General features: G+C 36.4%; 4 protein-coding genes across 6 annotated transcripts; 2 read left to right on the top strand and 2 right to left on the bottom strand.

Moving 5' to 3' along the window:
- Positions 1-886: 886 nt before the first annotated feature.
- Positions 887-8,611, bottom strand: LOC149737380 (b(0,+)-type amino acid transporter 1-like). 2 transcript variants are annotated; one of them, XM_089875302.1, is made up of 11 exons: positions 8,329-8,611; positions 7,469-7,616; positions 6,803-7,045; positions 5,234-5,462; positions 4,593-4,637; positions 4,025-4,148; positions 3,610-3,713; positions 3,133-3,229; positions 2,587-2,742; positions 1,907-2,075; positions 887-1,467 (listed from the first exon to the last, which is right to left on the bottom strand). In XM_089875302.1, the coding sequence occupies exons 1-11, from the start codon at positions 8,416-8,418 to the stop codon at positions 1,352-1,354; spliced, it is 1,521 nt and encodes a 506-aa protein (XP_089731428.1). In that variant the 5' UTR covers positions 8,419-8,611; the 3' UTR covers positions 887-1,351. The 2 variants fall into 2 exon arrangements, with proteins under 2 accessions (XP_089731428.1, XP_089731429.1); XM_089875303.1 differs by lacking the exons at positions 3,133-3,229; positions 3,610-3,713.
- A 424-nt stretch (positions 8,612-9,035) lies between these two features.
- Positions 9,036-17,983, top strand: LOC149737379 (inositol polyphosphate 1-phosphatase-like). The gene is made up of 7 exons (XM_089875304.1): positions 9,036-9,882; positions 10,443-10,594; positions 11,138-11,265; positions 12,379-12,547; positions 13,109-13,184; positions 15,201-15,477; positions 16,214-17,983. Exons 1-7 carry the CDS (start codon positions 9,685-9,687, stop codon positions 16,405-16,407), a joined length of 1,194 nt encoding a protein of 397 aa, XP_089731430.1. The 5' UTR covers positions 9,036-9,684; the 3' UTR covers positions 16,408-17,983.
- A 782-nt stretch (positions 17,984-18,765) lies between these two features.
- On the bottom strand, positions 18,766-21,358 carry LOC149737378 (uncharacterized). Its single transcript, XM_089875315.1, has 2 exons — positions 21,088-21,358; positions 18,766-19,467 (listed from the first exon to the last, which is right to left on the bottom strand). Exons 1-2 carry the CDS (start codon positions 21,294-21,296, stop codon positions 19,176-19,178), a joined length of 501 nt encoding a protein of 166 aa, XP_089731441.1. The 5' UTR covers positions 21,297-21,358; the 3' UTR covers positions 18,766-19,175.
- Positions 21,359-21,819: 461 nt separating this feature from the next.
- LOC149737377 (uncharacterized) lies at positions 21,820-24,133 on the top strand. Of its 2 annotated transcripts, none has more exons than XM_089875313.1 (3): positions 21,820-22,940; positions 23,392-23,573; positions 23,875-24,133. In XM_089875313.1, exons 1-3 carry the CDS (start codon positions 22,658-22,660, stop codon positions 24,052-24,054), a joined length of 645 nt encoding a protein of 214 aa, XP_089731439.1. In that variant the 5' UTR covers positions 21,820-22,657; the 3' UTR covers positions 24,055-24,133. The 2 variants fall into 2 exon arrangements, with proteins under 2 accessions (XP_089731439.1, XP_089731440.1); XM_089875314.1 differs by having other exon boundaries at positions 22,028-22,940; positions 23,404-23,573.
- The last annotated feature ends 48 nt before the right edge of the window (positions 24,134-24,181 follow it).

Raw genomic sequence — 24,181 nt, 5'->3', positions numbered from 1 at the left:
ATATATTATTGTGTCCAGTATACAAAACAAAACATTGTTGCATCCGTTCAAGAACATTCAGCTTTTCCTTTCAAAATAATAACTTTCGTTTCGTCAACATGTTATGACGAATAATGCGCCAAACAAAAACAACTTTTTTTTTAAACAAAACAAAGTAATTTTCGATACGTAAAATAACAAAGCAAAACAAATCGACAGGCGTTGAAACACACTGCGGGTAAAATACGGGAAAAGCATAATTTTAAAAGCGTGGCTGCTGTTACTGTGTTTATACGTGCCTGGTTCTACCCATTTTTTCCACTGAAGCGTGAAGATTATTGAAGTAGGGGTGTCGTGGAAAACTGGTTCCCGTCGGCTACTTATAACTTTTTTATAAGAAATCTAGAACTCTGGTTCCGAATAAAAATAAAAAAATGATAAAATACTGCACTTTACCGCAAGTCATGCATTAGGAAGTATGACAAGTGACCTCTACCGTTAACACGTCAAGAACAAGAAAAAGGACAAAACATACATTTTGACATTAAACAGAATAAACTATCTATAAAAACGTATGTATATATTAAAGTAATCTTCGTTCGAAACCAGATTTATAGATTTCTGATGAAAATGTTCCGTGTCTGCGCATGCGCAGTAGCCGATGGGGACCAGATTTCTTGGGAACCAGACTTCCGCGACATTGGGACGAACAGGCAACCATAGTTCAAAACCAATGGACCGTTTAGCCTTAGACGTCACGAAATTTTACTGCGGTTTTTGTTTAAACGTCTGTTTGTGGTAATCGTGTATTTTACTGTGGGGTTTTACCCATAGCGTGTTTTTACGACTGTCGTTTTGATGTTGATTTCCGTCTCTTCGTTGCTTTAATTAATAGATATATATGGTATATGTGTAAGTACCATCACTTTATTTGTCCAATCGCACAAAAACGGTTAATTTCAACAAGTATACCCGCCAGCCAATAAGTAAATACAAACGCTTCAAGCTAGAGGTTATTTTATTGCGACTTGAATGGTATAAAAAGGGTATGTTTGCCATTCTTCATTTTAAAAAACACGCTACCGATTTGTTTGCTTCATATTTGGACCAGTATTATCAAACGCTTAAACTTCGATTGCATCAAGGCTATTATGTGTAATACAACTTATATATATATTGTAGGTTGGGGGAAGATGGGACACCTTTAGAACATAATATCCAAATATCCTGAATTAACAACGGTCTATGGAAGTCGTGAAGATACGGTTTTTATAATTCTTTGACTTTTCTTTGTTTACTACCAAATGGGACAAGAAATTAGAATGAAAAGGTGTCCCATATTTCCCTACCCTTCTGTATGTCTTATCACGTATTAGAACGAATGGAAATCAGTTTGTTTTTGTTCTACGGGATCTTCATCACTTGGTTCATCTTCATCGGGTGGAGGAACAACTTCTAATACTTGTTGGAGGAAACTAGAGAGCGGTTCTATAGGAGATGGTGGATGGCTTGTTAATGGTTGCGTGGCGTGGTAATGATGGTCGTTATAACACAGGTGTTCTGTTTCATACACCTCGTACCCGCTTACAGGTTACCATGCATGTAACTTATTCATCCTCACATGGCGGGGCAACGACATTCGTTATAACATGGTTGTTCTGTTTCATACACCTCGTGCCTGCTTATACAAGTCACCGCGTATGTAACTTTGTGGGTGATTGATTTCTTTAGACAACCCATTAGTGACCACTGGGTTGGACCAACTGCCGTTAAGTGTCTTGCCCAAGTACACATACGCCCACAACGGTAGCAGCGCAGAGCCTCGAACTCGTAAACTTTGGGTTATAGGTGCCGTCAAACACCCTGTAAGGTTCCTACCACATATTTATTTCTTTAATTTTTTGGATTTGATAAAACTTCCGCTTACCCATGAACGCAGGAACCTTCTTAAAATGAACGAGTGGGAAATAGAATAGAAGGCCCGCTAATATAAAGATTGCTGCGTAAAGATATGCCAGCTGTGGTTCATCGATGATGGGGGCGACGATCAAGTAAAGCGAAGCGATGAAACATATCACTGGTACAAGTATGAAAACCTATTGAGGGAATATAACGGTTCGTTTTAAATGATAGTAATGTGGGGTAAGATGGGATACCATTAGCACATAATATCCCATATTTCCTATTATCGTATTTTTGATAATTAACAACGCTCTTTTTTAAATTGTCGGAAACAATGGCTATCTTACCCCAACCTACTATACCCGTTTCAATGATGCGTAACGCTGAACGTTTTTTTTAAGGTGATTTGTCACCCATATAGAATAGAATGTGCATATACAATGTTGGGGTAAAAAGCAAACTCTGGTCTAAATTTTAGGTCCCATGGCGTGCCTCACTGTAGGACCTCACCCATACAGAATGTGCATATACAATGTTGGAGTAATGGATCAACTCTGGTCTAAATCTCAGGTCCCATGGCGTGCCTCACTGTAGGACCTCACCCATATAGAATAGAATGTGCATATACAATGTTGGGGTAATGGGACAACTCTGGCATAACCCCACTGCACAGAGATTATTCTAAATAAATATCAGTAAATGCACCTTGTACGGTCTTTCCCAGTTCGGCTTTCGGTATCTGAGTACAATCAGTGAAAGAAATGAAGCTCCGTAGAAAATCCAGGAAGCAAAGGTGAAATAATCGATCAAAGTTGAGAAGCTTGAAGCGTCCGGTATTATCATGATGAGAGCGATGAACGACTGGAATGTATGGTAAGATATCAGATATATTTATTCGGAACAAATACTTATCTCTTCGAATATACAGTAGTTAAAATCAGGTTAATGAAAGCAGCGAAGAGAAATGAGTTAGCAGCAAAAGGACAGATGTTAAAAATACGCTTAAGAGTAAAAACTACTTGAGTAAAATTGTTGAGCAAAAAGTGTGGCTGCAAAACCCACAATACGGTCTAAACTAAACTCATATACAGTTTGGACCAGATTATTAACCATGGGTGCGAGAATTGGTTGGTGGTTTGAAACGATGCAGCAACAGCAAGGAAAAAAGTTGAGAACCGTTAATAGCAACCATATATACCATACAAACCACTGGTTTGGAGGTTTTAACGTTAACCATACATACAAACATACATTAAAGATCAGAGCCGGGGATGGAGTCAGTTTGGTAACGCTGATGTACGAAAATATCTGCAGCATATGACCGTTCCTACCCGCAGCGTATGTGATTCTGTGTGGAGGTTTGTAATGAGTGTATGTAACTTATTTATCCTCGCATGGCGGGGCAACGACAGTCGTTATAACACGGGTGTTCTGTTTCATACACCTCGTGCCCGCTTACGAGTTACCACGTATGTAACTTGTTTATCACGCATGCTGGAGGAATAACGACAGTCGAGTTACCATGTTTGTAATTGTATGGGTGACAATTTGGACAACTCATTAGTGACCACTCGCGTAAGGACACATACGCATACAATGGTAACCGCAGCGTCAAACCCCTAACCTCTGAACTATAGATACAGACCATGGTGTTACAGGGCCGGTATAATATTACCATTTTTTAACAAGGAATTTTGTGCTGCGTGAAAATGGTTGAAGGACACTTACCGACCAGCAGTAAATGCGCTACCGTTAGCGGCGCCAAAGGTTGAACAAGCAACGGCAACGGGGACGACGAAGCTTGCAGCCCCGAACACACGGTCACCGAATGTCTAAGTTTAAATTGTAAAAGATAACTTTCGTAACAAACACAAGTTTGGCTTAAGGAATACATTGTATAATAGGCGACTGAATACCAAAGCTCTGTTTTTGTTTGGTATAGTAGCATATGGTAAGATGTTCCTTGTAGTAAACAAAGAATATTTACAGAATTATATAACCGTATTCTCTCGCCTCTAAAACAGCTTTGTTAATTGTTAAAGCACGATTAGGAAATATGGGATATTATGTGCTGAAGGCATCCATCTTACCCCACAGCACTATATACTTTAAAAACATTATTTTTCCTATTTATATAACTTACAATTGCAACTGCATTGGATGTGAGCATCTCACTTGGCGTCATCACAGTGAAGTAGGCAATATTCACCAAAACGTAACAAACTGTCACCAAAGGTATTCCGATCATTAGTGCGAGTGGAAAGTTTCTAAACAAGGGAATTTGAATGTAATTTATTCATATTTGATTGACAGATAGATTGACCCAGGTTAATACTGGTACAGATGCGAATACAGGTTGGACGTCCATGCCAATAACGTTGATATTGGAAGAAAATGCGGGTAAGTTTTTTAGATTAAGTTGGGTGCGGGTCAACGACAGTCGCTGTGTATGGTTAACTTATTTATCCTCGCATGGCGGGGCAACTACAGTCGTTATAACACGGGTGTTCTGTTTCATACCTTACGCACTACTATCTTGTCCCATTTGGTAGTACACAAAAAACATTCAAAGAATTATAAAATCGTATCCTGACGACTCCCATAAGTCGTTGTTAAATGTTTCAAACAGGATCAGGATATTTGAATATATTGTGATAAGTTCCATCTTCCCCCACCCTACTATATGCGTATATGTGTATAATGTTAATCACCTCAGTGGGTTTTGTATTTCCTCGGTTATGCTGTTTAGTTGGTTCCTGCAAAGAAGTTGGAATATTAAATTCGCAAAACTTAGCATAAATAGTAAAAAACGAAAAAAGTTTAATCAAAAACAAGTTTTAGCAACTCTGGTGTGTAATATAATAATATGGGCACCGGGGCTTCAATATTCTACGCTGTTAAGTGTTATCCACTCTTGATAAAAACGACCTGTATAGAAAGTCGAAACGTCGGTGCGCAAATATATCCCAGAAGGGGAGTTTTATAAAGCTAATGTAATGGGCTGGCAGTAATGCTATGGTATTATTTACATTGGTTTTCTAAACCTGCTGTTCTGGCATTTATTTGTGCAGCAACGTTCCGCACTTAACAACGTTAGATATTGATGCTCAATGTAAAATATACATACTAGGTTGGGTGAGACTTTCATTCTCATTTATTATCCCAATTGGTAGTAAACAGAATTATTTAAAACTTAGGACTCAGTACACGATCAGCAAACGTGGGATAACATGTGTTATGTTATTAGAATAAAATAAATCCAAGTCACACATATGCATTATGTATATATAAATATAATGTATATGTTCGGCTATAACATATATAACCTATATAACATCTACATTATATATACCATCCATCGTATGACCACAGCCCGCCGTAAAACGCAACAGCGATTGCTGAGAACGAGGTCGCCGATCCTTCGAAGGCATTCACTAAGTTATCGGTTCCACCAGGTCGCGCCATTATAACGAACCCGCCGATGATAATGGCAACGATAATCAACAGTTTTGCAGCCGTGAAAAATATCTGGACGAAGTTTGCCAACTTTACGTTGATGCAGTTAATGGACGTGATCAAAACTGAAATAAAGGGGTTTTAAATTTAAAGATTATTCTAAAATTTATAAAAATATACATTTTAATTTGATTTCGCAATAAGATTAAAGATTAAACGCCACAATTAGGAATTCAGATATGTGAAAAAAAACACGATATACGAACCAACTGTCCGACCAAAAATGATCTATATGGTCGCTACTAGACCAAAAATTTAATCAAAAGGCATTTTATAATATTATAACAAGCGCATTCGAGACCGTTGGGTCAGCACATAATATTCCATATTTTCTAATCGTGTTTTTAACAATTAACAACGTTGAGTCGTGAGGATGCAAATATATATTTCTGTAACTATCCCATGTTCACTACCAGCAAAACAGGACAATAAAAGAGAATGAAAACATGTCCCATCTTCCCCAACCAACTGTATACATATCTATATATTGTGCTGGGAATTCGTAAAGATTAGAATACAGTTGTAATATGGGTGAAACATATTCACAAATAGCATTCAAAACTATAGTGGGGAAAATGCATTGTGCGCTATACAAAGGGAAACTACTCCTGCATGTTGGTACAAGGCAAACATGTCTTTTGATTTCGATTCGGGTTTTTGTAAACCACAAAGACAAGCAGACAGTTCGAAATTCCAAAATACACGAATGGAAACGACGGGCCATTTATTGTATATTAACCCAAACTGTGTGCTTATGATTTTAAAATGTTTACACAAGTTAGGGTTAACGGTTTGCGAAGTATTTACTGGTTGAAATGCACGCATAATATTTACTTCGCCTTTACAAGGGTAATATAATGCTAGTTAACGTTATAACAGCAGGTTTATAGCATTTGTAGCTCGAATTATAAATATTTAAGTTTTGACGTTTCCAACACTGTTTTAAAATTTCACACCTACAATAGTATTTACTGACTTACAAATTATAGGTTGGGGTAAGATGGGACATGTTTTCGTTCTATTTTATCGTCACATTTGGTAGTAAACAAGGGAATTTAAACAGAATTATGTAACCGTATTTTCACGACTGTGGAAGAGGGTTGTTAATTGTTAAAAACAAAAAAGGGACAGTGGGATATTATCTGCTAACGTATTTGCATTACTCATAGGATTATGTATAGAGTAGGGGTGGGGGAAGATGGGACACCTTTTCATTTTGTTTTCCCTCCCCATTTGGCAGTAAACAAAGAACATTCAAAGAATTATAAAACAATATCCTCACGACTCCCACAGACCGTCGTTGATTGTTTAAAACCTGACCAGGATATTTGGATATTATGTGCTTAAGGTGTCCCATCTTCTCCCACCCTACAATACAACTAAAACCCATATATAGAATACTCACGTATGCAAAACGCCGCCGCACACTTTTGTATAGTAGCAGGTGGGGTACAACCAGGGTAAAATGGAGCAGTAACATACTCAGCAAACCCAATGGAAATGATCGCAAATGATGATGGTTTGGTCACAATCACCGATGTCCAAATAACCAGGAAACCTGCCACGTTGCCAAACGCCGTCTTCAAGTACTGATACTCACCGCCCGACTTTCGAATTAGCAAACCAAGTTCAACGTAGCTGAGAGCACCTGTGGTATCAATGCGTGTTAGTGTGTATGTGTATAAAAATGGACCAAATCAACACACGCCCTTGACAAGGTACATCAGTGCATGTTAAGTGTGTATACGTACACGTGTGGGCTAAATTCTCGATCCTTGGCAAGGATTCCATCCACAAAGGGATAGAATATGTAAATTCACAACCTAAAGTGGGTAAAATGATGGCTGACAACTCATTACAACCTATAAGGGATCACTGGGTTATTGCTAGAGCAATTGTTGTTAAGTGTCTTGCCCAAGGACACATGCGGCCACAATGGTAGCAGCGTCGAGCCTTGAACCTATGACTCATATACCTACTGTGTCATGGCGCCAGATTTATACAAATTTAGGAGCATTTCTTGGTTTGTAAAAACTCTTTTATATTTAATAAAGCATAGATATATACGCACTTAGAGTGGCAAGAATTCCACACCCCGCCCACACGCAGAGACTTGCGCCAACCGATTCAGCTTTGGCGAGAATTCCGGCAGGCGAGAGGAAGATTCCCGATCCTATCATTGTACCAACTACCATAGAAATGGCGCCGATAATACCGACCTGCGGAAAATGAATGGATCGTGTTTTTTAAATCTCGCACGGAATATAGGAAAGTGAATGGACGAGTTTGTTTTGGGGGTCAAATTTCGGCCAAAATCCCAGGTCCCATGGCGTGCCTCACTGCAGGACCTCATCCATATAGAATAGAATGCGCATAAACGATGTTGGGATAATGGGCCAACTCTGGCCTAAACCCCAAATACGGCGGGCATCGCATATCACCCGTGTATTTTATAGCAACCAAGTTTTGGAGATTTATCTGGAACGTTCGTAAATGGTTAAGTTTTAATCTTGTTATTTGGTTGGTGTTTAATGAGATGAAAACTGTTGTAATCCTCTTATGAGATTTACGGCGCATTGTTGCAAATAGTGATTTAGAATTCAACAACTAAGCCGGCCAAGTTTTCAATGTTTGCTTAATAAGGTAGACATTAAAAGACCTTTGCTATAAAGCCACGAAATCGAAACACAGCATTGATATGAAGGAACAGCCACAAAGTTACATACGTGGTAACTTGTAAGCGGGCACGAGCTGTATAAAACAGAACACCCATGTTATAACAACTGCCGTTGCCCCGCCAACACAAAGATAAACAAGTTAGAAATATTCATTTCATGTATATAGATATAACGTGCGATGCTAACGTAAACCAATTAACTTCCCAGATGACAAGTATATTAACAAGTTTCAAAAAACATATACCACTCTTACCTCCTTTTTTAATTCAACAACGTTTTTGTCATCGCTACCAGCGATCGAATCCAACTTTTTTCTTTGCCGGATTTCAGTGTCAGCTCCCATGTTATTGAATGTTTACACCTCTTTCGATGCTATGAAATACGTAACCAGACGTAAAGTCCAGCAAATTCAATAATATAAGAGATATGTTTCACCTAAAGGGCAAAGTCTGCGTTCTGTTTGAATGTTTTCATTATATTTTATCGTCACATTTGATTTTAAACACAGAACAAAAACGAAATACATAGCCGTAACCTCACGACTCTAAAAGGGGATTATTGTTACAAATTTTTATACAATACGATTATGAAATATGGGATATTATGTGTTAACGGTAACCATCTTACCCTACACTACTATGGCCTACGTTTGCAATTAAGTACATGCTTATACATACATAGCCACGACCTACGTTCTGAATACGCTCTAACTGTACGTAGTCTACATCTGTTCTGCAAAACTGCAATACTTCTTCAGAATTACCTAAACTTTACAATAAGGTTTATCGCCGCATTAACTCATTCAAAAATCGTAAAAATTCTTTGCGTATTTTAGCAATGTGTTAGCGCCACCTCGCGTGTGTAAAATTTGAAACAGGTCTTTTCCTTACTATCGGATTTAGGAATTTTTCACAAATGGTATAGGTCACAGTTTTTGGTATTGGGAAAGTGTATGCTATTCCATGTACCCGCTTAAACATAAAACTATGGTAAAAGTACCTGAACTTTTGCAGTGTAATGGTTTTCATGTGTGTACACACTTTTTGTTGCCCCTTGCCATTACCTACTAGGTAAGTAACACATTCGTAGCAAAATAGTCGTAATCGAACATATGTCGAACCAAAGAACACTATACAAGAACCCGTTGTATAGTGTTCTTTGGTCGACACAGGTCATACAGCAGGAACGTAAACATATTGATCGTGTGTAGGCTACGTCGGTTCATCCGTATACATGTATGTAAATGCTAATCTCCTGGACGACTGGTATCATTGCACTACTGTGTCGAAGTTTATATGCAATAGTCCTATGTGGATTTCAGGGCAATATTTGTGTATGTTTGCAAATGACAAATGTGAATTGCATAAAACAGCATAGCAGACTTAGTTTTGCGTATGAGTTCGCCACAAAACTTAAATAAAATATGTGTTCTTATTTGCAAAATTAACTGTTGCTGTTGTCAAAATTCCCCTTAAGAAAAGGAAGTTATTTCCAACAAAACGTCATCGCATAGTGACGCATGTATATCCGCTATCTGCAGTTTAGGCTGCGGTGTGTATTAGTTATGGCTTGTAGTTTATTATAAGCAAAACTTTTTCGTTGGTGCAGCATGGCGCATGAGGTGTTAGTCAGTTTGCTAACGGCTGGCCTAAAAGCAACACGTATTGCGCAAGCTTGTCGTGAACGTAAACAGTTGTTTGAAATCTTGGTTCAAGAAAAAGGAAAGTTAAGAAATAATGTCGCCGACTTTAAAACTCTTGCGGATGTTTTTATACAACAAGTTGCAAAAACAGAGCTGGAAAAAAAGGTATAAGTTTTACAATTGTTATACTATTATGGTCTACTGCTTAAAAAGTAAGTGTCCTAGTTATACTTAAAGAATTTTGTATATTTATCATAAATATTACAGAATATTATGTCTTGTTGTTTAAAACTTTTCTAAATCTTCGCTACTGTAACCAAATAGACAAACATAGTTATTATTTATGAACAGATTTGATAAATTTGACCTATAACAAAATGTGCCCGAGGGCAGACAAAATGTCGGTTCTTTTAGATCACAATTATAAACAAAAGATCTTTTGGATTTTTAATACACCTGTCAGCAACAGGAGTAATAATAATGACTTTATTTTTCCCTGGGATTATGGTATGAATGATTGTAACTTACTTTATCCCGGCCCGAAAACGACAGTCGTTATATCACGGGTGTGCACCTCGTGCCAGCTTATGAATTACCATATATGTTACTTTGTGGGTGATGGTAGCAGCGACGAGTCTTGAACCCACCATGGCCCTATTAAACATATTGCTATATAATAGATCCTCATATATGTATATAAATATGTGGAATATAATGTATAATAGATTCCTTCACTTGGAGAGCGAGTATTTGGTGAAGAAAACAATGAATTCACGAACACACTGGGCGAGTCGATAGTTGTTGAGGTTAAACCAACCATTGAAGAAACTTGTAATTTATTGGCGAAGGTTTTGGACGGGAACCATGTTGCTGCTAGGTTTGTTTAGTAGTGACTAGTGGTGGTATACTAACAACTATATTTCAAAATGCATGTAACATATTAATTATGTCATTGCTGGGTTGGTTTCAAGTTTTGTTCTATATTAAGAAACAATAGTTGTTGAAATTTTATTATTCTTAATGTTTTGTAAACAGGTTACAGACTACAGTTACAGTTGAATATATATGAAGTAATATTCATAGGCGTAATGTTAGGGTTGGCTAGGGTGGCATGTTGCCCCATCTTTTGAAATAGCTAAGTGGTTAGCGCGCCTGCTTCGAACCCAGATGAAATGGGTTCAAGGCCCGTCGTTGCTACCATTGCGGGGTATGTGTCCTTGGACAAGACACTTAATGGCAATTGCTCCAACCTTGTTGTCACTAATGGGTTGACTAAATTATCAGCCATACATCCATAACTGGTAAGCTGGCGCGAGATGTATGGAACAGAAGACCTATGTTTAACAACTGTGGTTTTCTCCCTATGCGAGTATAAAGTAAGTTACATTCAATTCATTCATTTATAATATTTTTATCCCAGGTTGTTAGCAGTGGAAGCACATTCTAATGTTGAAGATCAAATTGAAAAGATTGACAAAGAAACAGCTGAGAAACTTTCTATGTGTGAAATTGATATTGACAATATTGCTGTTTGGATTGACCCCATTGGTAACCATGCTGTTTGTTTTCATTTTAATCATTTGTTGCTTTTTATATTTACCACACTTATGTTATAGTATTATTATTTATTTTTACTTGTTTTTTAGAATATTTCTCCCAGTATTTTTTTGGCACACCAACGTTTCAATGGCCTATACAGGTCATCTTTATTCGGGTAAATGAAACTTAACAACACAAAATATTAATATAATGAACACAAGTGTAATATATCTGGCAGCAACAACTTATATTCTCAAACATTATGCTTAGTATTCAGTTATTTATTAGCATTAATGTTTACTAATAGTGTGTTCATTTATTCACAACACCCTCTATTTACATGTTATCACCACAACATTATACTAGCTACCATCATGTAACTTTGTTTCAATAATCTTTTAGCGGCACATCTGGTATAAAACTTACTATATTTTCGACGTTGCATCTGCAAACCGGCAAGACTTTATCAAGGAAATGTCAGATATACTACAATATTATACCAGACGAGCAGTTTAAAAATTATTTACGTTATACCTGGTAGCAGAAGTAACAGAGTAACTTTGTTTGTAACTTAGCACATAGTGTATAAAAAATGATTTATATGCCCGGTAACTAGGGATGCACATTACAGAATAATTAGGTTTTCTAGGATATCCTAGAATACTTTATTCCGAATCTAGAATTTCGAATCTTTTTGTATTTATAGAAAAAAATAATTTTACACACATTAAGTCAGTTTATTCAGTCTTTCATATTAGCCTTGTTTATTCATGAGCTGTAAAATGATCAAAAATTGTACCATTGGGTAGTTTTTGCGTCATGAAACGTATAGCAGGCTATGATAAGTCGTTGCAAAACGTTTATTCTCAAAAGTCCCACAAACACAAAATTTTTTTTTCAAAATTATCAATTTAAAAAATTGTTAATATTGTGTCTGAGATGTGACGTGTGATGACTTCATTAAACAGAATACCGAATCCCGTAATTAGATTCAAATACAAAAGGATTCGAAATGCTGCTTCAATTTTTCTTCTCTTTTTAAAAAAGATTAATCTTACAGATTCGAAAATTCTGTAATGTGCATCCCTACCGGTAACAAAGTAGCTTTGTATATTCCTGCAGATGGGACGGCACAATACGTAGGAGGTATATACAAGGAAGCAAAGGACAAACACGGAGTGCATGGTAGAGGTCTACAGTGTGTCACTGTGTTAATAGGGATGTACAATATACAAACTGGGTTGCCAATAATGGGGGTGGTGTGTCAACCTTTTTATGAAATCGTGGAAGGGTAAGAAAAAGTTTTCCGTGTTTTTAAAAAGTAGCGCCAAGTGAAATATATTAATAACATTAAGATACTACTTGGTCACAGATTAAAATTTAGTTTTAAAAAGAATATTTGTTTATGAAAGTTCAAAATCCACGTTTTTTAATTCTTTTTCTTCTGTTGGCTCACAGTTTAACATTATCTTGTTATTTGTCTGTAATTCTCAATATTTAAATAAACAAAATAGATGCTCTTTTCTTATTGCTACTATGCATATGTGATATATAAGTAAATTGTTCGGCCAAAATCAATATTTTACCAGAAGTGCTATCCACTTATCTGTGACTTAAATATGTTCACAAACTAAATCAGTTTATAATGTATATAACATGAAGTCGTATTTTATTTAAGTTTTAATCTAAACTTTAAAAAAAACTAATGTTTTTCCATCGATGAAACTAAACTAATACAACATATAAATTAACATAAGGTGTATTCTCACATACATATATAGTAAAGCTTTAATCTAAACTTTTAAAAAATTATGTTTTTAAATAATTTTGATCAATTGTTTTTTTTTGACAGAAGTTGGAAATCGCGTTGTTTATGGGGTGTATGTTGTAATGATGCTCGTGTTAGTAATGTCAAGTCACTGCATGAGGTTTGTTAAAGGAATGTATATTCCGACACAGTGGTTAGCATGGTTGGCTTCAGTTAAGCGGTTTTGTGTATACTGCTTGTTGCTGCTTCTATTTTTTTGCTTCTAACAGAACACCCATGTTATAACAACTGTCGTTGCCCGCCATGTGAGGATAAATAAGTTACATACGTGGTAACTTGTAAACGGGCACGAAGTGTATGAAACAGAACACCCGTGTTATAACAACTGTCGTTGCCCCGCCATGCGAGGATAAATAAATTACATACGCGGCAACTTATAAGCGAGCACGAGGTGTATGAAACAAAACACCTGTGTTATAACAACTGTCGTTGCCCTCCATGTGAGGATAAATAAGTTACATACATGGTAACTTGTAAGCGGGCACGGGGTGTATGAAACAGAACACCCATGTTATAACAACTGTCGTTGCCCTCCATGTGAGGATAAATAAGTTACATACGTGGTAACTTGTAAACGGGCACGAGGTGTATGAAACAGAACATCCGTGTTATAACGACTGTCGTTGCCCCGCCATGCGAGGATAAATAAGTTACATACGTGGTTACTTGAAATCAGCATGAGGTGTATGAAACAAAACACCTGTGTTATAACGACTGTCCTTGCCCCGCCATGCGAGGATAAATAAATTACATACGTGGTAACTTGTAAACGGGCACGAGGTGTATGAAACAGAACATCCGTGTTATAACAACTGTCGTTGCCCTCCATGTGAGGATAAATAAGTTACATACGTGGTAACTTGTAAACGGGCACGAGGTGTATGAAACAGAACACCCGTGTTATAACGACTGTCGTTGCCCCGCCATGCGAGGATAAATAAGTTACATACGTGGTAACTTGTAAGCAGGCACGAGTTGTATGAAACAGAACATCCGTGTTATAACAACTGTCGTTGCCCTCCATGTGAGGATAAATAAGTTACATACGTGGCAACTTATAAGCAGGCACGAGGTGTATGAAACAGAACACCCGTGTTATAACGACTGTCGTTGCCCGCCATGTGAGGATAAATAAATTACATACGCGGTAACTTGTAAGCGGGCATGAGTTTATGAAACAGAACACTCATGTTATAACAACTGTCATTGCCCCGCCATGCGAGGATAAATAAATTACATACGTGGCAACTTATAAGCAGGCACGAGGTGTATGAAACAGAACATCCGTGTTATAACAACTGTCGTTGCCCTCCATGTGAGGATAAATAAGTTACATACGTGGTAACTTGTAAACGGGCACGAGGTGTATGAAACAGAACACCCGTGTTATAATGACTGTCGTTGCCCCGCCATGCGAGGATAAATAAGTTACATACGTGGTAACTTGTAAATGGGCACGAAGTGTATGAAACAGAACACCCGTGTTATAACAACTGTCGTTGCCCCGCCATGCGAGGATAAATAAATTACATACGCGGCAACTTATAAGCGGGCATGAGTTTATGAAACAGAACACTCATGTTATAACAACTGTCGTTGCCCTCCATGTGAGGATAAATAAGTTACATACGTGGTAACTTGTAAACGGGCACGAGGTGTATGAAACAGAACATCCGTGTTATAACAACTGTCGTTGCCCTCCATGTGAGGATAAATAAGTTACATACGTGGCAACTTATAAGCAGGCACGAGGTGTATGAAACAGAACACCCGTGTTATAACGACTGTCGTTGCCCGCCATGTGAGGATAAATAAGTTACATACGCGGTAACTTGTAAGCGGGCATGAGTTTATGAAACAGAACACTCATGTTATAACAACTGTCGTTGCCCCGCCATGCGAGGATAAATAAATTACATACGTGGCAACTTATAAGCAGGCACGAGGTGTATGAAACAGAACACCTGTGTTATAACGACTGTCGTTGCCCCGTCATGCGAGGATAAATAAGTTACATATGTGATAACTTGTAAGCAGGCATGAGTTTTATGATAAACAATGCTTTAACTCGTTTTTGAATCTCCGATGATTTTCTAAATCTTACAATATTTTCCAGAAAAACGTTTTAAACCGTAGTGGTGATTTGAACTGTACAGTGATTACCAGCCCCCATGATAAGCAAGCATACAGGGTTGTTGCTTCATGTGATGGTGTTGAACATTGTACTGGTGGTGGGGCAGGCTACAAGTGTTTATGTGTTATTGAGGGATTGGTGGATGGGTACTTGTACACTGGGGATGCGTGTTATAAATGGGACACGTGCGCAACACATGCGATATTGTCGTCATTGGGTGGTTCTATTGTCAACCTTACACAAGCACAAGTAACAACAGGTAAGCTTATTCATGTAGCTGCCTGTTTCATATGAGTATGAGTTGTGACATATAGTAGGGTTGGGGGAGGATGGGACAACTTTTCATTCTATTTTCTCGTCCCATTTGGTAGTAAACAAAAACATTCAAAGAATTATAAAATCGTAACCTCACGACTCCCATAGACCGTTGTTAATTGTTTAAAACACGACCAGGATATTTAGATATTTTGTGCTAAAGCCCCACATTAATAAATCCATCAAATAATAATAACTTGTGTTTGTCTCTTCGATAATGGTAACCCAGATTAAAGTTAAGAAAACAAAAAAACAAGTTTAGCAACAAACGGACAGTTGTTAAAACAAGTTCATGCTTAAACATATTTATTTTAAATATTAAGGGAGAATTGTGGTTGTCTCTGTCTCTTAGAAAGTGGGTAAACTTGATAAGGATAATTTGTTCCCTTGAATGTTAAGCTTTTAAAATGGGTTGGAATTTTAAAACTGAATAATCGTAACCATTTGTATTTGGCACCATGGGCACCAAGCATGGGGTGGCTGGGTGGGCATGCGTACCCCACTTTTTTGCATTAATCAACAATCAGTAAAGATTACAATTACAGCCAATGAGGTGAAACTTGTTTCACAGTATTGTGTGTCTAACTACCCTGCCTCCCATGTGTTTATAAAAGTTTGGTGCCTATACTTGACACTGTGATACCACTGCCATATAACTTTTATTGCTATATTAATTACAGCCGAGTGCAGAGATACTACAGAGACAAAGTTCAACTCACAGGAAACCCTTAAACACCTTCAGTTACTTTATAACACCCCAAACCCCCACCCTAGCTCCCCGTGGGCAAATATTGGTGGCATATTGGCTTTTGGTCCAAGCAATAAGTCATCATGTTGTGTTAAATGTGTTCTAATGGCAATCGAACAATCTTGAATAAATGTAACTTATTTATCTGGCGGAGCAATGACAGTGGTTATAACACAGGTGTTCTGTTTCATACACCTTGTTCAGCTTATGAGTTACCAGGTATGCAACTTATTTATCCTCACATGGCGGTGCAACAACAGTAATTATAACACGGGTTTTCTGTTTCATACACCTCATGTCTGCTTACAAGTTACCACGTATGTAACTTATTTATCCTCGCATGGCGGGGCAACGACAGTTGTTATAACACGGGTGTTCTGTTTCATACACCTCGTGCCCATTTACAAGTTACCACGTATGTAACTTTGGGGCTGATTGTTGTTTTGTTTTCTGTACACACTCTTCACAGTAACTTATATATTATGTGCATAAAACACAAATTTTTGGTTAGTTTTGAACATGACAGTTCAGAAACCATTTGAACTTCTGACCTCACTTTAGATGGTTTTAGTTTTTAAACTGAAATCTTTAAAATGAAACTCGTACATATTGTTTATGAACTGCCATGTTTTAATATTATCATACGTCAACTAAACTAGTCTTCATTTTTATTCATATTTAGTTCATGGAGATTAATATGTTGTGTTCCTTCATTGTTTATTTATCGTGGCCAGGCAATGACAGTCGTTATAACACAGGTGTTTTGTTTCATAGACCTCGTGCCCGCTTGCAAGTTACCACGTGTGTAAGTAATTTATCCTCGCATGGCGGGGCAACGACAGTCGTTATAACACGGGTGTTCTGTTTCATACACCTCGTGCCCATTTACAAGTTACCACGTATGTAACTTTGGGGCTGATTGTTGTTTTGTTTTCTGTACACACTCTTCACAGTAACTTATATATTATGTGCATAAAACACAAATTTTTGGTTAGTTTTGAACATGACAGTTCAGAAACCATTTGAACTTCTGACCTCACTTTAGATGGTTTTAGTTTTTAAACTGAAATCTTTAAAATGAAACTCGTACATATTGTTTATGAACTGCCATGTTTTAATATTATCATACGTCAACTAAACTAGTCTTCATTTTTATTCATATTTAGTTCATGGAGATTAATATGTTGTGTTCCTTCATTGTTTATTTATCGTGGCCAGGCAATGACAGTCGTTATAACACAGGTGTTTTGTTTCATAGACCTCGTGCCCGCTTGCAAGTTACCACGTGTGTAAGTAATTTATCCTCGCATGGCGGGGCAACGACAGTCGTTATAACACAGGTGTTCTGTTTCATGCACCTCATGCAGCTTACAAGTTACATATTTAGTGGCTTTTAACTCACTTGCAAAGTATTAAACTTTGTTACATGACATAATTTTTATCATTTTAATAAAAATTGCGAATAAGAACAAAGAGAACAGAATCAACAGCAAAGCAACGGTTGTTAAACTTGTTAAATCATGTATATTGCCCGTTGTATATGATATTACATATTGTTGTTTTACCATCTTGCACATTTAACTAACATAGTATATGCAGTTCAATCAATAGATTTATTTCATAAACCACTGTATCGTCGTAACATTTGTATTCTTATGTTTTATTTAGAAACAACTCGTTGTAAAATAAAATTATCATTTTCTTTTCTGTTGCCTTAATGTTTATTATACAAATGCAAGACATCTGACACCAAAACTTACAAATCTTTTATTTTATTACAAGTTAATCATTGTAAAATTAAAATGAAAATATAAATAAAAGATATCTTTTACACTTTATAATTGTTTTGAAATGGAATATATTTAGTGCAAATGGTGAAGTTATACCATAATGTACCTGGTCATTTTGTTCATTATTAACTGCCGAGAGACAAACCATTGAATTGGCGGTAAATCAATGATTCACCAACTTAAAGTTCATCAAACATTAACACTTTGGAATACGTGTTATGACCATTATGTACACACAATGGGAGTTTCGGACAATTTCTTACGTGATTACTAAATATGGAGGTATGATTGCGTCAATCTTCAGTTCACCCTTATTACCTGGGCATGTTATTTATAAACAGGTTTATATGCAAACTTCCATATTAGGTTTATAACTCAATTGTTTAGAGTTAGACTCATAACTCGTACTTATATGAGTATAAGTATACTCAGATATAAACCCGTTTATAAGTTGTATCCACTTGCATGCTTAAGAAACACGAGTGAATTACAGATTCATGCAGCCCTACCTAAATCTAGGATTTGCAGCCAATGATCTGAGATTCGATAAGCATTTTTCAAATGCCAAAACAGTTCTGCTTATTAAACACCAAACTTTAGATCTTTGCCCCCTCAAAACCCTCCAATTAAAATGCTGTCTTTTTAAGTATGTAACTTATAAGTATGACCTTGCAAATTTACCAATAAAGCTAAATGTGATTCAGTTGAAACTTTATTGATAAACAAATGGGTTATGGGTTTACTAGCACATTCTATGCATTAATTATATGAATACAACGGTTCAAGTACCAAAATGCTGCTTTTAAATTAACACAGGTAACAGTTGCTGCTCCAACAAAAATTTAGTTCAATTGTTATTTCATGAAACTACAAAAATTATACAAAAGCAAGCGTTTACAGATTACATTAACATACAAGTTACAGAATTCTTTTTACACATACTTGTGAAATTTGAAGGGTTTTATTTGTGATTCGAACCACTTGGTAGCTACAGTTAGTATGCTTGATAATACCTTGCTAAAGACACGATAGTTTTGAAGAACTTTTTGTTACATTTTCAATTAAAGTTCAAGATTTTATTGTTTCAAATTTGTTTCCTGGATCTTAGACATATTCATATGCGTTACTGCATTCTGAGATCTTCACTGGTTTGCCTTGGAATGAAGTGACGGTGTCTTTATCGCCCAATTTCCTCAAGATTGGATCGATGGTCTGGTCATCAGCGTCATGGAACTCCATGTTGTGATTGAGTTTGATCTCATCCTTGACTTTGCTCCAACTTGTGGTATATTGCATCTTATCCTTGGTTGTAGCGCCATCTGGAGACCACATGATCAAGACATCCTTACTTGTGTCGCGGCCCTCCAGAGCAAAATTAAGAGTGATTCCCGCGTATCTAAAGATTCAGTTGATTAAAAACTCGGTGCTAGTAAAGTATTCGCTGTGACGGACTAGGCAAAGGAGTAGTTAACTTCACAAGCACCTATATATATATATGATTAAATAACATTGGTAAAACATAGACAGTCCAGGAAACATTGAAAATCCCTACAGAAAACTTCTTTTTGTTTTTACTTTTGACCTTATACCCTGAGAAATTAGGAAGAACAAGGTTTGTATATTGTTGTTGTACGTTAATACATTTGTCTCCTAGCATAATATTTCGACATGCTTCAGTAGTTTATAATTAGGAATAAAGTTGTCCCCAAACTATTGCCAGTTTATAAATTCAACCAAAAACATTTGCGTAAAACCATTAAATTCAAACATTGACTTTGTTTATAAAATATTTTTTTAATCAATATCATTAGTAGTTAAATGATATCATGGGCGCCGTTTTATATGGTGCAGACGAGGCCGGCCTACTCTGGATATTATGCAGACGGTGCAGCACCTTCTGCGTATAACTGCATTTTATTAATAAAATCCGTTTAAAATTAAAAAGAACTATTCGTTTTAAGCCCGCAAATAGCTAAAGAACTATATATTCAAACGTACTGAGTTATTACGCCCTTGATTGGCGTAACAACGATCATTTTCCGTAATGTTTTTCTCAACCACGCGTCCACGCATAATGCTTTGTTACGACATAGTAGCGATTCACACGTTGATTATTTGCGTCATATTATTATTTGATGCGTCGATTATTGACGTCATAATACGGTTTGACGCGTTCATTATCAGCAATTCCGGAGAAAGCAAACTGAATAGTCTACGTTTACGGTGGAGTGTTTATTAAAACTTTACTGTTTATTAAAACTTTAACGAAAAGTAAACATACGTTAGTTTTATACTTAAAACAGCTTGCTATGAGTATATGGCTAGCGCCTTTGCAAATACGGTTATACAACGACTGTGTTAAAATAAAACAAATAACATATACATTGGTCCGTATTAAACACATTAATGCTTTAACTTAACGGTTTAATCTTTTTGCGTGGCGGATGTCCTTGGATTCAATTAAGTACTTTAACAGCCATCTGCAGACATAGGTGCTTGCTACATATTTTGGAACAAACTTTAGCTGCTCGTAAAATTAATACGTCATCGAAAGTAACGATTGACAGGCAAAGCCTATGTTGCGAATCGCTTAAAAACGATCTACAAACAGTTTTAATGATTTAAAAACCCCACAAACACTAGATCTGTACAAAATTAAGACCTATGTAATAATCAACAGCATTGAGGTTTGTTGAGGTATCGTTAATGTTCGTGTGCGTATCGTACGAACAACGTCCTTCAAAGAACGGTGAACGAGTTTGATGTGTGATTTTGCCAGTTTCATACCCGCATGAACGATAGGCAGCAGTTTTTACAAACTTTAATAGTCGCCGTTATTGTTACTGCTGCCATGGAAAGTATAGCTTAATCGTGTTTTGACGCGAGTGATAAAAACTCGCGTATACCATATTTTCCTAATTTCTGCAAAACGAATGACGTCATCATAAACGTGGCCTCTTCTGCAATTTAAAAAAATCGGCGCCTATGAATGATATCCATTTTTAACTAAGTTTACCTGCATTTATCCTTAGGCAATTGCTCCATTAACTTTTCAAATGGTTGATCAACACTTTTTGGAATCTCAGAATTTTCTTCGTAAATAATTTGATCCTTAGTATCGTTTATGATCAAACAGCAAGCAACAGAAGATGCGCTCTTGCTAGACACTTTTTGAATCGCGGCCTTGGCGCATTCGCTAACCTTAATTCCGGAACTGACGCCCATATTATTTTAACGTGATTATTTTTTAAAAATCTGAAACTAAAAACGAAAGAAATGTTATAGTCGCTTATTTCGAAAATATATAGTTTTAATTTTGCTACAACTTTGCTTTCAGGAATTGGTCCTCTCTGTCGCAACTTTTCATGGTTTGTAAACGTAACGGTCACTTCTTATATATATTTTTGACGATCACCTTTTACGTTTTACACACACATATAGGGTAACTAAATTGTGTAGGGTGAAATTACACATCCATTTAAGTTTAGTGTAAACATTTACCCTGGCGATTACAAACTGACTCTATACTTTTAAAGCTATTAACACAATTTCCAAATATGGTATCAAAGACGCGATTGGGCAACATGGAAGAAAGACGTGACAATGGTGTATGACGTCATCCAACATAGAAATAATACAAAAATGAATATGTTTGCGCAACGCCATAGAAATTCTTTATATAGATATTGGTTTGACCAGAGTCGTATAAACACCGAGTAGTCCAACTGCCGTCTATGTGTGTCCAAAATAGAGCAAAAGTGGTAACTTTGACAATGGGTTTAAACGAACTTGTTAAGTTTTGTTTGTGTTTTCCTATTGTGGGAAGGTGTAAAACAGCTTCTATTTACCTTACCAAACATTTTTTAGAAAAAATGTATAAATTTAGCCGCATTAAATGACTAAAATGTCGCAAATCAACCGCTTCTAATTCCAATTTTTGACTTTTTTTGACACAGAAAACAAATAACACATGTTTTTTACATTTTTCAACCTTTAAATTTGTTTTTAGGCCCAAGTTTTTCTGTAATTTACCGAAAAACATACATTTTCCCTATACCTACTGTGTTATTTTGGAACCAAATTGCCGTTCAATTTGTGTTTTACGTAACAATGGGTTGGACTACTCGGTATTTCTATGGCTCTGGGTTTGGCGTATAAACAGATCTAACGCTTTCTTTAGTGCCCCCAAAAGATATTGCACCAAAAAAGCACTGTAAAAATGACTTATTTATCTACAAATTACAACAATGTCCCAAAATTTTCGCCACGTTTTGTCTAATTGCATAAAACGTGCCCATCCATTGGAACAAAGCTCTCTTGTGGTTTATTTTTCTATATTCACTTGACGACTGGGTAAGAAAAACAACATTCTCCTTGCTTACTTACACTCGCAATGTGTTTTACGTAATTAAAAAGAATACCATGTAAAGAATCCTTTGTGACGTTAAGATTAGAATAGTGGTCATGGTTTAGTGGTTTGCTGATGACGTAAGAGGGGATTTTTCACTCGTGTCCATTCATGCATTTGCTTTACCGCTGTATTGTTGATAGAAACTTTCTGTAATGTAATCTAATCTTAAATTGCCATGTTTAAATTTGTTCCAATTATATCGAGAAATGTGAAAGTTAAACTACATAATCATACATTCGCACAAGCCAAAAGGTTCGCTACCTCAGCTACAGACCCATACAAAGTGCTTGGTATTGAACGAGATGCCACGGAAACAACGGTAAAGAATGCTTACATTCGAATGTCTAAAACTTTTCACCCAGATAAGAATCCTGGCAATGAAGAAGCAAAACAGAAGTTTATAAATGTTCAAAATGCATACAGAAGCATAATGGAGAAGTTTGCAGCTTCTTTTGAAGGTTTGTTTATTTTTCAGTTATGATTAAATGAATGTAAATTATTTATCTTTACACGGCAGGGTAATGACAATGGTTATTACTTATTACATGGGTGAACTATTAAACTCTGTATTTGAACAAATGTAACTTGTGTATCCTTGCATGGCGGGGCAATGACTGTCATTATAACACGGGTGTTCTGTTTTATACACCTCGTGCCCGCCTACGAGTTAAAAAGTATTTATTTTTCCATGTTTTTACCCCCTTACTTACTGTAAGTTAAAACAGGAATATATACAGGTTTCATGGACATTTGTTATCCACAGCCAAAGTTTGTCAAACTGTTGACATCACTGAAGATGATTTTAATTTTTCTCCCAACTTTTTATTTAGTTCCAGTTTTTGTCCTATTTGAAATAAAAAAATTATGTTCTTAAATTCTCTTGCATGTAATGTTTACATTGATATTAAGATATATTTCAAGGTGATGAGAAAGAGAAGGCAATGCCATATGCATTCACCATTTCACCCCTGGGTATTGAAAATGAACCGCAACCTACATTTCAAGATCGCTTGGCTAGTTTTATACTCGTTGGAATATTTATAATTTCTCTAATGTTGTTGTTTAGTTCAAAGACCCTCGATCCATTATATGTGAGTTATCATACCTGAATAATGAACGTCAAGAAACAGTGTCTCTTGTTAAATATTTAATTGGTATTCAAGATCCTATATTCATACATCTCTTAAGTTAAAGAGAGATCTTCTGGCAAATTTAGTGATTGAGTTCTTAAAGGGCAAAAGTTTTGATGTGCTATTCTGGTGGACTTCATCAGGGTATGCCCCTTTAAGTGCCTTGACCTAAAACACGCATGCCTTGCTCTAGGATAGTGATAGGATACACAATCAGGTATTTTCATTACAAAACAATAACTATATATTTATATATTTTAAGGAATCAATCGGGGAGCGTGTAAGAGAGGCAATGAAACCTGACAAGGAAACTTTAGTTAAAAAGATCCACCAACGAACGCTACGTGAAGATGCGGAAATAGAAAAAGTGGAAAAATCTGGAGAAGAATTGAATCAAATTTGGGACAAATATAAAATTAATTTTTCCAATCGTAAAAGCTGATATAAATTGTTTCACTGTTTTGAAATTTTCCGTATTTTTCTTTCTACTGTATCTAAAATAAATGTTCTTTTGCAGAAAGTTTTTTATGTTCTTTTTTCTAATTAATAACTGTAACTTATTTATCCTC

The sequence above is a fragment of the Ciona robusta genome, chromosome 3 (assembly GCF_009617815.1).
Source record: "Ciona robusta chromosome 3, ASM961781v2".
In the NCBI taxonomy this organism is placed as follows: Eukaryota; Metazoa; Chordata; class Ascidiacea; order Phlebobranchia; family Cionidae; genus Ciona; species Ciona robusta.
This window is presented reverse-complemented; position numbering and strand designations above follow the sequence as displayed.